The sequence below is a fragment of the Trachypithecus francoisi genome, unplaced genomic scaffold, assembly GCF_009764315.1.
Source record: "Trachypithecus francoisi isolate TF-2019V2 unplaced genomic scaffold, Tfra_2.0 Lachesis_group1, whole genome shotgun sequence".
NCBI lineage: Eukaryota > Metazoa > Chordata > Mammalia > Primates > Cercopithecidae > Trachypithecus > Trachypithecus francoisi.
Window position 1 is genome coordinate 39,680,282 of NW_022681454.1, and position 14,278 is coordinate 39,694,559.

Consider the following 14,278-nt stretch of genomic DNA (forward strand, 5'->3'; position numbering starts at 1 on the left):
TTTCTTTTTCTGGTACCTGGTATGGAGTTATATTTCACTTTTGAAAGATATTAAAGTCAAAGGTATCAGATATGAAACCCATTAAACAACAGGTCCCTGGCAAAGCTAGGAAAAAATTATTTAGTCTGACATCTGAGCAATATGTTCAAATTAAACCACACTCCTGATCCTGTAGGAAAAATGCAGTTTGCCAGGAGTTAATGCAGCATAAACAGGACTGAGGAGTTCAGTTTTTAAGTACATAATAACTACAATGACAGTATTCTATAAAACTCCCAGTTTTATTATAAACTATAATAGAAACACATGACAAGAAAAAAAACCTAAAAATTGATACACTGACAAAATATATTTGCGCACAGAGAACTTTGAGTTACTTACCAGTAGCCATAGGGTTCTGTTTAATGTATTCCCTGCGTATACTGATATTTTTCAGTAAACACTGTCGTGCGTGTGCTCTTCTCTCCTTCACAGGATCTTTGGCACACAAGGCAAAGATCGCCATGTACTCCAATGGGAGCAGTAACTTCACAAGTGCCTTATGTAGCTTCTGAGCAAATATCTGCCTTACTTGGTAACATTCATCCTACAGCAGCACAGAAAAACTCAAATTGGCAACCATTTATTAAACAAAGACCCAGCAGTTTAAGTATTCTTAATGTTTTCTTCAATTAAAAAAAGATAATTATATGGGGGAATAAATAATGTAATAATTGGAAGACAGTTAAACAGGTAATAATAGCAGTACCTTTTGTGCATATATTCACATAATAAATGGATTTGTATCCATAGAAAAGTAATGTATTCAACTTTGAAGACAAGTAATTGACAAAAAATATAAGATTGTTACTTACATTAATAACAAGTGCACAGAGCTGAAACTGTTCTGGGGTAATAATTTCATGGTAACAAGGTTCCTGAGCAAGCTTCATTATGGCACTACCAGCAGCTAATCGCAAGCGAGACATATCAGATTTACTATAAACAAACAAAAAAGAAATAAACATTTCCTATAACCATTATCATTCATAAAAATGCTTTCGTCCCTTTTTGAATGTAGGGTCCTTAGAGGATAATTTATGCTTAAAATGACGTACAAATATGGGAAAGCTACTTTGAGTCCATGAACTTAACACAAGGGATTGTGACTTTCACAATCAAATCAAATCATTGTGACTTTCTGATTACAAATTTACCTGCCTTCATTTCTAGTCCAGCTCTAAGTTAGATACTTTACCACAACCCAACAACTCTGCTTATTCTTGCAACCACAGTAATTGCAAGGTTAGGAAAAACTCTTTACATCAGGAGTATCCCTCATTTTAAGAGAAACACATATTGATTGTCAAAAAGTTGATTAAAGTGGCTGGGCATGGTGGCTCACACTTGTAATCCCAGCACATTGGGAGGCTGAGGTGGGCGGATCACGAGGTCAAGAGATTGAGACCATCCTGGCCAACATGGTGAAACCCTGTCTCTACTAAAAATACAAAAAAATTAGCTGAGCGTGGTGGTGCGCACTTGTACTCCCAGCTACTCAGGAGGCTCAGGCAGGAGAATTGCTTGAACCTGAGAGGCGGAGGTTGCAGTAAGCCAAGGTCACACCACTGCACTCCACCCTGGCGACAGAGTGAGACTCTGTCTCAAAAAAAAAAAAAAAGAAAGAAAGAAAGAAAGAAAGAAAGAAAGAAAACTTGATTTAAAAAACCACAAAGAATTAAAAAAAAAAAATCACCTATCATAATTTAAAATCTATTTCCTGTATATAAACGTGTAACAGGAATCTAGCTTTATGCCTGCTGAAATGGCAGGGCTGCAGTTAATAGGGAAGAAGTATCAGACAAATACCTAAAGGATATGAAATATAAGAGCCAGTGTCTGTCTTAGTTCCTGGGGCTGACCTCCTTTTGCAGAATACAGTTTTCAAATGGAACCTATGAAGCCTTGGCACTCCCACCCCCACAGTATGAATTTTTATTACTTATGTGGTAAAATGTGGCAATGAATGGGATGGCATGGGAGTCTTTCTACTTCGACTTCTATGTGGAACACAGCATGGCTTTTATATTTATTGTGACCACTTTACGAAATGCAGAAAGCTAGCCGGAACCCACTGGGACTGTTGCTAAGCATACAGAGGAAAAAACCTGGCACTCTTGGACAACAGGATTGTTACAATGAGCACTGGTAACAATGAGGGAGCCTCAAATGGTTTCTATGGCATTCATTCAGGAATCAAACTTAATAGCTATCATGTGAGTGCTTACTCCACGCCAGGCAGGTGTGAAAAACACTTCATAGGCTTTATCTCAATTAATTTTCACTCCATAAGATGAGGAAATTGCGGCTTAGAAAAGGTAATACTATATTATATGATATCCAGTTAGGATCTGTCTAATGGGTGTTCATTCCATGGTTAACCATTCCCCTATTTTTTGTGATGGAAAATAATGCTGCAGGAACATGCTTGTGTATATGCTTTCATATGATTCTTTTATACTCATGAATTATGAGTGTAAAAATAAAGAGTCAAGGATAACATTTTTGAGGATCTAGATGCAAAAATGCCGAAGAGTCCTGCCAATTTATACTCATAGGAGTAATGAAGGAATCCATTTCCATGATCATACTGAGGAATTATTGCTTATGAAATTTTTTTTCCTTTCTGATTTGTAAGGAAAAGAGGTATTGCTTAAGTTCAAATTGTATCGACTGCATTTAGTGATGTTAAACTTTTTTTTTTTTTTTTTTTTTTTTTTGAGACGGAGTCTCGCTCTGTCGCCCAGGCTAGAGTGCAGTGGCCGGATCTCAGCTGACTGCAAGCTCCGCCTCCCGGGTTTACGCCATTCTCCTGCCTCAGCCTCCCGAGTAGCTGGGACTACAGGCGCCTGCCACCTCGCCCAGCTAGTTTTTTTGTGTGTGTGTTTTTTTTTTTTTTAGTAGAGACGGGGTTTCACCGTGTTAGCCAGAATGGTCTCGATCTCCTGACCTCGTGATCCGATGTTAAACTTTTAAAAGTAAACTGATAATGGCTAATCTTTCCACTGGGGGCCCTGCCTAGGTATCACTAACTTGTAAGAGCTCATTATTATTATTATTATTATTTTTGAGACGGAGTCTTGCTCTGTCGCCCGGGCTGGAGTGCAGTGGCCGGATCTCAGCTCACTGCAAGTTCCACCTCCCGGGTTTACGCCATTCTCCTGCCTCAGTCTCCCGAGTAGCTGGGACTACAGGCTCCCGCCACTTCGCCCAGCTAGTTTTTTTGTATTTTTAGTAGAGACGGGGTTTCACCATGTTAGCCAGGATGGTCTCGATCTCCTGACCTCATGATCCGCCCGTCTCGGCCTCCCAAAGTGCTGGGATTACAGGCTTGAGCCACCGCGCCCGGCCTGAGCTCATTATTATTATGCCTTTGCCATATACTGTACATAATTACCTCCAATTTAAAGCTTTCATTATCCCTAACGCAGTTCTAAACAGTGTTATAAAAGACTGCCCTTGGCTTATTCTATGATAAAAATAGGGTGTGGTGGTGCACACCTATAGTCCCACTACTCAGGAGTCTGAGGCAGGAGGATTGCTTGAGCCCAGCTAGCCTGGATAACATAGTGAGATTCCATTCCTAATTATAATAATTTTTAAAAAAATTAATAGCATAGCACTATCACATATCTAGCCAAGGCTGGAGTACAATGGCATGATCTCAGCACACTGCAACCTCAACCTCCTGGGTTCAAGCGATTTTCATGCCTCAGCCTCCCCAGTAGCTGGGATTATAGGCATGTGCCACCACACCTGGCTATATTTCTATATTTTTAGTAGAGACAGGGTTTCAACATGACCTCAATTGATCTGCTTGACTTGGCCTACCAAAGTGCTGGCATTACAGGCGTAAGCCACTGTGCTCAGCCTCATAAAGGAATGATTAAACCTCTGTCCTCTAAAACAAATTTTTAAACAGGAATGCATCGTATGTAGAATACTCTAGTTATCTATGTTGGTAATCTTGGCCCCTACTAAATCAAGAATTTCCAAGAAACCAGGATCATGAAAAATCGAGCTTCTATTTTCATCTTAAAATGAGATGGCAATTTTACAGATTAAAAGTGAAAATGTGTAACAATGTAAACAATCTGTGCACATACATGTGTACACACCCGAATTTGTACAAGAAGAAGGCTTAAACTCTCTCGAGTCGCCATTGAAATTTTTATTTATTTATTTATTTTAAGACAGGCTCTCGCTCTGTTGCCCAGGCTGGAGTGTGGTGGCGCGATCTCAGCTCACTGCAACCTCTGCCTTCTGGTTTCAAGCAATTCTCCTGCCTCAGCCTCCTTAGTAGCTGGGATTACAAGCATGTGCCACCATGCTGGCTAAGTTTTGTTTTTTTTTTTAGTAGAGACGGGGTTTCATCATATTGGCCACGCTGGTCTCGAACTCCTGACCTCGTGATTTGCCCATCTTGGCCTTCCAAAGTGCTGGGATTACAGGCATGGGCCACCGTGCCCGGCTGCCACTGAAATTTTTATTACTTTCATGGGACTCGAGTCACTCCGCTTATTTAATCACTTTAAAACAGCAGGCACTTTTCCTACTTATTTTTGCTGCAATGCTTTTCACAGTGTTTTATGGAGTAGAAATTTAACAAATATTTGTTTAATTGAACCAAATGTTGATGCTAACTGTAATAGTACAATACAGTGATTATGATTAAATATTTACTGGAAAAAGTTCCTCTTCTTTAGGAATGAAGAAAAATATATTGGCACTATTAAAATAACAATACTAACAGACAGACAAGCCCTAAATGAGTACATAAGATTTGACCCTGAAGAACATGGTGTCATTACACCATTCAGTATTCATTAGGTAAGTAATTCCTATGTAAATTCTACCAAAATTTCAGCAGTAATAAAACTGGAAAGAAAGACAAATCTCACCTGATCCTCTTTTGCTCTGTCAGGTCACCCTCACTAACCAACATCGCTGATAATAACCGAAGGGTTGAATTGGCAGATTTAGACTGGTTGTTTTTCATACCCAACAGCCACCTTACCAGAAGTTTAATTGCCTGTACCTATAAAATATTAACATGCTAAAAAAAGAGAGCAACTTAAAATTCCAATTAAAGGGAAAATTAATTTATATTAATTAATGAGATTATTCATCTCCATCAGCAGACATTTCATTAAATAAATCTATGGGATAATAACAGTAACAATAAGAACTAATACTTACTCTGTGCTTAACCAGTGTCAGATACTTTTCTTAGAGCTGTACATGTATTAACTTACTTAATCTCTCAAAAAACTCTTATGAGGAAGATTTTTTTCCCAACAGATAAGGCAATTGAGACACATTATTATGATAGATAACTTGCTCAAAAGTCTGGTTCCAGAATTTAGGCTTATCCAGAACTTAGACGTTTGTCCAAGATTTTGAAACTATTTGAAAACATACACTTTAAAAACAATTTAAACTATACAGGCCGGGCGTGGTGACTCACGCCTATAATCCCAGCACTTTGGGAGGCCAAGGCAGGCATTTGAGACCAGCCTAGCTAACATGTTGAAACACTGTATATACTAAAAAATCCTGTCTATAATTAAAAAAAAAAAAAAAAAAAATTAGCCAGGCATGGTGGCATATGCCTGTAGTCCCAGCTACTCAGGAGGCTGAGGCATGAGAATGGCTTGAACCTGGGAAGCAGAGGTTGCAGTGAACTGAGATTGTGCCACTGCACTCCAGCCTGGGTAACAGAGCACTCTGTTTCATAAAAAACAAAACAAAACAAAACAAACAAACAAACAAAAAAACTACTGATTGTAGTGACTGAAAATAACTTTGGAGTTTCATAGTTTTGTGGTATTGAAAAACTACTTTGAAGAAACCATCAAGTCTGATTCAGTCTCATTTAACATTCTGATCCAAAAAAAAAGGAACTGCTATAATTATTGGTAGTCATAATTACTTAGAAATGTCTAGTCAAAAGATTGTTACCAATATACGTGAAAGAGCCAGCCGAAAAATCAAGGTATTATTTATTTATTGACAGCCTGGAAAAATGAATTGATAGAATATATGATGACTATGAAGCAACACAAAGTGAAACAGATTATCAAAGAAGATGATACAATCTTATTTTAAATCCCAAATCCCCCCCTTTTAAACTGAGCTTTACATTTATTAAATCCACAAATTTAGTAACAATCATCTATCTGCTCTGTCGCCCAGGCTGGAGTGTACTGGCATGATCACAACTCACTGTAGCCTTGACCTCCTGGGCTCAAGCGATCCTTCTGCCTCAGCTTTCTCCTTGCGTAGGTGGAACTATAGGCATGCACCACCACACCCGGCCAAATTATTATTATTATTATTATTATTATTTGAGACCGAGTTTCACTGTCACCCAGGCTGGAGGGCAGTGGCGCAACTTTGGCTCACTGCAGCCTCTACCTCCCAGGTTCAAGCGACTGTCCTGCCTCAGCCTCCGAAGTAGCTGGAATTATAGACGTGCAACAACACGCCTGGCTAGTTTTTGTATTTTTAGTAGACAAGGGGTTTCACCATGTTGGCCAGACTGGTCTTGAACTGATCTCAAGCCATCTGCCCGCCTCAGCTTCCCAAAGTGCTGGGGTTATAGGCATGAGCCACCATACCTAGTCCAACTAAATTATTTTTAATATTTTGTAGAGACATGGCTTACTATGCTGCCCAGGTTGGTCTTGAACTCCTGGGCTCAAGCGATCCTCATGCCTCTGCCTCCCACAGTGCTGGGATTATAGGTGTGAAAAAAAACCCAAAGTGTTATTTATTGTATTTACTGACAACCAGGAAAAATGAATTGATAGAATATATGATGACTATGAAGCAACACAAAGTGAAACAGATTATCAAAGATACAATCTTATTTTAAATCCCAAATCTGCCACAGTGACCAGCTTGACAATTATCTATCTTTGCCAAGTTAATATTCATATGCTTGTAGATAGTGGTGGTGAGGCTGGATTTAAGATGCCTCTGAGCACCGTCATTCTATAAACAACCTCTCTAAAAAACAGCCTCATTGAGATTGCTTTAGCAGGCAGAAGACACTGACATATAATAAACAACGACAACTACAATGTCTTCAAGAAATAATTTTTTGCAAAGAATTTAAAAATAAATTTTAAAATAAAGCACCTCCTTAAGAAAAGCTTGTTGAATAAAAAAGGCTCTCAGCTAGGCACGATGGCTCAAGCTCATGGGGGTTGAAGTGGGAGGATCAGCTGAGCCCAGGAGTTCAAGACCAAACTGAGCAACACAACAAGATCCCATCTCTGTTTATTAAATGTTTAAAAGGTGAGGAAGATACTTTGGGAGGCTGAGATGGGCGGATCACGAGGTCAGGAGATCGAGACCACCCGGCTAACACGGTGAAACCTCGTCTCTACTAAAAAAATACAAAAATTAGCCAGGCGCAGTGGCAGGCACCTGTAGTCCCAGCTATATGGGAGGCTGAGGCAGGAGAATGGCTTGAACCTGGGAGGCGGAGCTTGCAGTGAGTGGAGATCGCTCCACTGCACTCCAGCCTGGGCGACAGAGCGAGACTCCGTCAAAAAAAAAAAAAAAAGTGAGGAAGATAACTACGAATGTTCCTTTTTTAAACATGAAGGTTATCAAGGCCTAAACAAATTTACCTTTGCTAGTACTTCAGGGGAAACCTCTTCATCTGGAGACCACAGTTTTCCATTCTTTTCACCTGTTGACTATAGACAATTGAATAAATTTAGCTATTAGCATGAAGAAAAAAATTTAACTTTTTGCTGATTAAGTTTTTCATGTTGATCAACACAGCCTCTGAGAAACGGATGGGAACATCACCAACCAGAGCTTGTAAAAGGACAAAGTTAGAAGACTCATACTTCTCAGTTTTGAAACTTACTATAAAACCTACAGTAATCAAAACAGTGTGGCTGGTACTGGCAAGGACAGACATACAGATCAATGGAATAAAGAACCCAGAAAACCCTTGCATATATGGTAATTCCTTTTTGACAAGGGTGCCAAGACCACCTTTAGGGAAAGAACAGTCTCTTCAACAAATGGTGCTAGAAAAACTGGATATTCAGCCAGGTGCAGAGGGTCAGTGCCTGTAATCCTAGCACTATGGGGGGCTGAGGCAGGTGGATCACTTGAGGTCAGGAGTTTGAGACCAGCCTGCCCAACATGGCAAAACCCCGCCTCCACTAAAAATACAAAAAATTAGCTGGGCATGGTGGTGCATGCCTTTAGTCTCAGCTATCCAGGAGGCTGAGGTTGGAGAACTGCTTGAACCTAAGAGACAGAGGTTGCAGTGAGCCGAGATTGCACCACCTCACTCCAGACTGGGCTACAGAGTGAGACTCCGTCTCAAAAACACAAAAACAAAACAAAAAACCCTGGATATCCACAAGAAACAAACACACAAACAAAAAACGAAACTAGATTGTTAATATATATAAGAATTAACTCAGAATGAATCAAATATCTCAATTTAATAGCTAAAACCATAAAACTCTGAAAAGATGACATAGGGAGAAATCTTCATGATCTTGTATCTGGTAAATATCTGACAACGGTTTAATACACAGAAAATGTAAACAACTCTTAAAACTCAACAAGAAGCAACCCAATTAAAAGAGGGTGAAGGCAGCATGGGCAACATGGCGAAACCCTGTCTCTATAAAAAAATACAGAAATTAGCCAGGCATGGTGGCATGTGCTGGTAGACCCAGCTTCTCAGGAGGCTGAGGCAGGAGGTATTGCTTGAGCCTGTGAGGCAGAGGTTGCGGTGAGCCAAGGTTGCACTAGTGCACTCCAGCCTGGGTGACAGTGAGACCATGTCTCAAAAAAAAAAAAAAAGAAGAGTGGGGTAGGTGAAGGAATTTAATAGCTCTCTAAAGAAGATATACAGGGCAGTCAATAAGCACAGAAAAAATATCCTTGACATCATTATTTATTAGGAAAATGCAAATCAAAACCACAATGAGATACCACTTCTTATGCACTAGTATGGCTATTGCTTTTTTTTTTTTTTTTTGAGATGGAGCCTTGCTCTGTCGCCCAGGCTGGAGTGCAGTGGCACGATCTAGGCTCACTGCAAGCTCTGCCTCCCGGATTCACGCCATTCTCCTGCCTCAGCCTCCCGAGTAGCTTGGACTACAGGCACCCACCACCACGCCCAGCTAATTTTTTGTATTTTTAGTAGAGATGGGGTTTCACCGTGTTACTGAGGATGGCCTTGATCTCCTGACCTCTTAATCCTACCGCCTCGGCCTCCCAAAGTGCTGGGATTACAGGCGTGAGCCACTGTGCCCGGCTGGCTATTGCTTTTTTAAAAAGGAAAATAAAAAAAAAAAAAAAGGAAAATGCCATGTAACCCAACAATGTTATTCCTAGATACATACCCAAGAAATGGGAGAACAGGAACATAAACGTTTACATCGGCATTATTCACAATAGCCAACACGTAGAAGCAACCCAAGTATCCATCAATCGACAAACAAAATGTGGGATATATACAAACAAAAATATACATATAATAGAACACTATTTAGCCACAAAAGGAACAACACTCTGATACATATTACAACATGGAAGAGCCCTGAGGACATGCTAAGTGAAATACAACAGACACAAAAGGACAAATATCATATAAGAGATACCTAGAACAGGTAGTCATAGAGTCAGAAGGTAGAACAGAGGGCAATGGAGAGTTGTTGCTTAATGGGTACAGAGTTTCTTTGGGGTGATGAAAAAATTCTGGAGCTGGATGGGATGGTGATGATTAGATAATAATGTGGCTATTATGTTAACACTTAAAAATGGCAAATTTGATATTATGTATAGTTTATCACAATAAAAAAGACTATCTGAAAACACAATTTATCAACAATCATCATTTAAGAGGTATCTTAAATTTCACATTTGTTGACAACCACATCTACCAAAAGTAAAAACAGCAGCAAGGATATGTGGTGTGGGAAATGAGACTTAGGCCATGTTCTTCTCTTCTTGTCTGCTGCATTCAAAAGTGGGAGGTGGTACAAATACAGAAAGTACACTAGCTGGTGTCTTTAAGTTCCTTATATTGAGGCCTCAAGACCACCGAACCATGTGAGAGTTAATAACTTTGGATAAGTTGGATTTGTGACAAACTAGCACTTAACTGAAAGTTATCCATAATGATCCAGCATATCTGTGTCTTTATTCAGTAACAACAGATTTAATTCAGATCCATTTGGTAAAGCAGTGATTCTATTATTTATTTTTTTGAGACAGAGTCTTGCTCTCGTTGCCTAGACTGGAGTGCAATGGCGCAATCTTGGTCCACTGCAACCTCTGCCTCCTGGGTTCAAGCGATTCTCCTGCCTCAGCCTGCTGAATAGCTGGGATTACAGGAACTCGCCATCACGCCCGGCTACTTTTTTTGTATTTTTAGTAAAGACGGGGTTTCACCATGTTGGCCAGGCTGGTCTTGAAGTCCTGACCTCAGGTGATCCACCCGCCTCAGCCTCCCAAAGTGCTGGGATTACAAGCGTGACCCACCACGCCCTGCCAGTAGTGATTCTTAATTAAGGTGTGTTTCCGAAATCATTTGGGGAGTCTTTTCAATCTATACATTCCAACCTAGACAGAGGTAATAAATCAGAGCACACAGACATCAATAAATCTAGTGCCAAAAGTACAGTGTATTATCTTAAAAATTAGTCAAATTCAAGTCCACTTACTTTTTTTTTTTTTTTTTGGAGATAAGAGTTTCCCTCTTGTTGCCCAGGCTGGAGTGCAACTGTGCAATCTTGGCTCACTGCAACCTCTGCCTCCTGGGTTCAAGTGATTCTCCTGCCTCAGCCTCCTGAGTAGCTAGGATTACAGGCGCCCGTTACCACGCCTGGCTAATCCACTTAGATTTCTAACAATGTCTGATAAAACAAATTTTAACCTGGCATGGTGGCTCATACCTGTAATCCCAGCACTTTGGGAGGCCAAGGCGGACAGATCACCTGAGGTCAGGAGTTCAATAAAAGCCTGGCCAACAAGGTGAAACCCTGTCTCTACTTAAAATGCAAAAATTAGTCAGGCGTGGTGGCAGGCACCTGTAATCCCAGCTACTTGGGAGGCTGAGGAATGAGAGGAGGCCAAGGTTGCAGCGAGCCACTGCATTCCAGCCTAGGGTACAGAGCGAGACTCTGTCTTCAAAACAAAAACCAAAAATAACCCAATTCTAACATTCCAGAAAATGATAAACTGTCTTTTGAGGGTCAGGAAAATAGCTTTTACTTATATTTATCTTTCATGATTCACCAATCCCATGTCCTAATTTTTGTTTCTTAAGTGTGAAATTCTAGTAGTAATAGCTACCATGAAATAAGGAAGTAGTTTGGAATTTAAATAATAAATAAGTAGAACCAATATAGAATAATTCAAAAGAAAAAGAGAATTACATAGAAACAGAAGTGTTTCTGCGATAAAGATGTAAACAGTCTTAATCTCATGATTCTCAATTTAATTAAATGAGAAACTTACCCTGTCATTCATTAGCAGATCTTTCACAATAAAATTTGCTACTACAGATTTCATTGGGGAAGCAAACTGATCTGGTGCTAACATAGAAATGTGGCCCAATGAAACTAATGGAGTTATAAGTTGTTCTGGCACATCAGCATTCAGACTCCTACTGAGTGGCTATAAAAATAAAACAGACAAAATTACCAATGTGTTTGATAAATATCTAGACACTCTACTGAAATAGTACATTTTCCTGGGTCCTCCTGAATTTATCATGCCCAAACCAATCTTCTCTAATATGATCATAACTAACTTCAACCTAAGACACCTGGTACTTAATTCACCTACTAAAATTTGGCAAGATTGAAAGAATGTAGAAAAAACACAAAAAATAAAACTCAAAAGAAGTTAAAAAAATTTTTTGCTTCATGAAATCAGCATTATTCTTGACTAATTTACAACAATGGATTTGCTATATTGGTGGATTTCTTATCCTGTGGGAATATTTTAAATGACCTTAAATCATATAAAATAAGGGTTCACTGGGTTTTGGTCACACTACCTCCGATTTATGATAATAGGAATACATTTTTAATAGTAAAATAAGGCCAGTCATTGTAAGTAAAGAAAGGGAAACAGGATTGTCAGGTAGGGTTCTTAGGTACTTAAAACTGGATTGTTCAAAATTATCTACTAATACTTTCTGAGGATAAATGCACCACTGAACCAATAAGGCTAAAATTAAGTAAAATGTTCTAACATAAACACGTAAGGCCAGGTGTGCTGGCTCATGTGTGTAATCTTCGCACTTTGAAAGCATGAAGTGGGTGGATCGCTTCAGTCCAGGAGTTTGAGACCAGGCTGGGCAAGATGGCAAAACCCCATCTCTATAAAAAATCCAAAAATAGCTGGGCATGGTGGCAGTGCCTGTACTCTCAGCTACTTGGGAGGCTGAGGCAGGAGGAATGCTTGAAACTAGGAGTTCGGGGCTGCAGTGAGCAGAGATTGCATCACTGTACTCCAGCACTGGTGAGAAAGTGAAATCTTATCTCAAAAACAAACTAAAAAACAAACAAAAATGACAAAACCCTTCAATATGAGGTATTTGAACATATAATCTGATCCACAGACCGGGAATGCAGTACCATATAAAATAGACAGAATCCTTGCTCACAAGGAATTTATATTCTAGGGTAGGACTTCATATAAACAGCTTTAAAAAACCTAGCTTCCATCTTCATCAAACTATAGAGCTTAAAAAATAAAGACCAATATAAACACAACCTATATATTAGATATACCTCAAAAATCTGTGCAAGCTGGACTTCTTTATTTGTGAATATGGCGTGTATACAGTGCACAGCCTGTTTTGCTTGGTGTGGAGTACCCCTCTTTGCTTTTTGATGTAAAATGGGAATTAAGGTCCTGCAAAAAATAATATAGTTTTTTTTTTTTTTCTTAAACCCATAAACCAACAATTATTCCTTTGGTTGACTTCCACGTCCCCTATATGGATGGATGCTGGTAGAGAAGGCTCTCTTAAAAATTATCTGATCTAAAGAAACTTGTAAAAAACCTCCCTCTCTGCCCTCAAGTATAAACCAAGAAATACAATGCCTCAAGAAAAAGCCTACTTTAGGAGACAATTTTCATTTTAAAGCTACCTGACAAATATGCAAAATAACAAGTAACCCTTAATTCATAATCTAAAGCTTATCCCATGACATATTTTTACATTTACCTTCTAAGTAGGAGATTGCTAATTTTTCAATTCCCTTTTATAATCCCCTTCAGTTATTTCAAAGTAGCTACGGAAAGAGAGTAGCAAAAGGCCAAGTTGTATTAAGCAGCTGAAATAATACTAGTGAAAGAAAGTATGCAAGGATACAGCTACATATATATCACTAGGATGGCAATATAAATATCTAACTATTATGTGCCAGGCACCATTCTAGGTATTTCCGCATGTATTAATTCAACTAATGTTCACATCCACCCAAAGACGACTATTATAGTCATTACACAGATGAGAAAATTAAAGCACAAAGATGTTATTTAAGCTTCCTAAGATGACAAAGTTAGGAAACTGGGAGTTGAGATCTGAAAATTAGCACCTCTTTCAAAATCCATACACTTACCCTCTACACTGACAATGAAAAGTAAACTAAAACAGTCTTCTTTTAGGACGAGATGGAGAAACATATAACATTCTCCAAAAATTAAATGTTGATGACATGAAAAAACATTAGGTAGAATGAAGAAAACAGTGTGCATATATGAACTTATAAAAAATAGACAAACACATCTAGTAGATGAACATTTGTAGAAAGTATACATATCAAATGTTAATGGTGACTATTTCGTTACATTTTTTCTAGTTTCAGTTTGCTACAATGAACATTAAGTATTTTTATAATCAGAAGAAAACTGATAAAGCGAAACAAGTATTTACGGAAAGATATTTGTCATATATTTAATGTTATTAGAGAAGAGCCTGTTTCATAGATTACAAAGTTAGTGGTATCAAATGCAAGGGTGACAATGCCCTCTTATGATAATGGGAGGCTAGATATGAAAAGCTATACTGCAGGCTCCAGGCCATGTACCTTAACCAAAAATGGGAACATATGCTAGTTGGTATAAGACTGATGTGACATTTATAAATATGCCTGAACTCTGTCTCTACAGACTTTGGAATTATGAGATAGGGATGTCCATGCCCAAACAGACTTCCTTGACTGAGTCTTGA

General features: G+C 38.9%; 1 protein-coding gene across 3 annotated transcripts in view; it reads right to left on the reverse strand.

The window, feature by feature from the left end:
• The window catches only part of PDS5A (PDS5 cohesin associated factor A), a 170,088-nt gene that overhangs the window by 42,077 nt on the left and 113,733 nt on the right, over positions 1–14,278 (reverse strand). For all 3 annotated transcript variants that reach the window (XM_033214029.1, XM_033214030.1, XM_033214031.1), the window contains 6 exons: positions 12,831–12,954; positions 11,548–11,706; positions 7,680–7,748; positions 4,941–5,077; positions 855–978; positions 382–586 (listed from right to left, as the gene is read on the reverse strand). In XM_033214029.1, the coding sequence (XP_033069920.1) occupies positions 382–586; positions 855–978; positions 4,941–5,077; positions 7,680–7,748; positions 11,548–11,706; positions 12,831–12,954 (818 nt within the window). The remainder of the gene's footprint in view (positions 1–381; positions 587–854; positions 979–4,940; positions 5,078–7,679; positions 7,749–11,547; positions 11,707–12,830; positions 12,955–14,278) is intronic.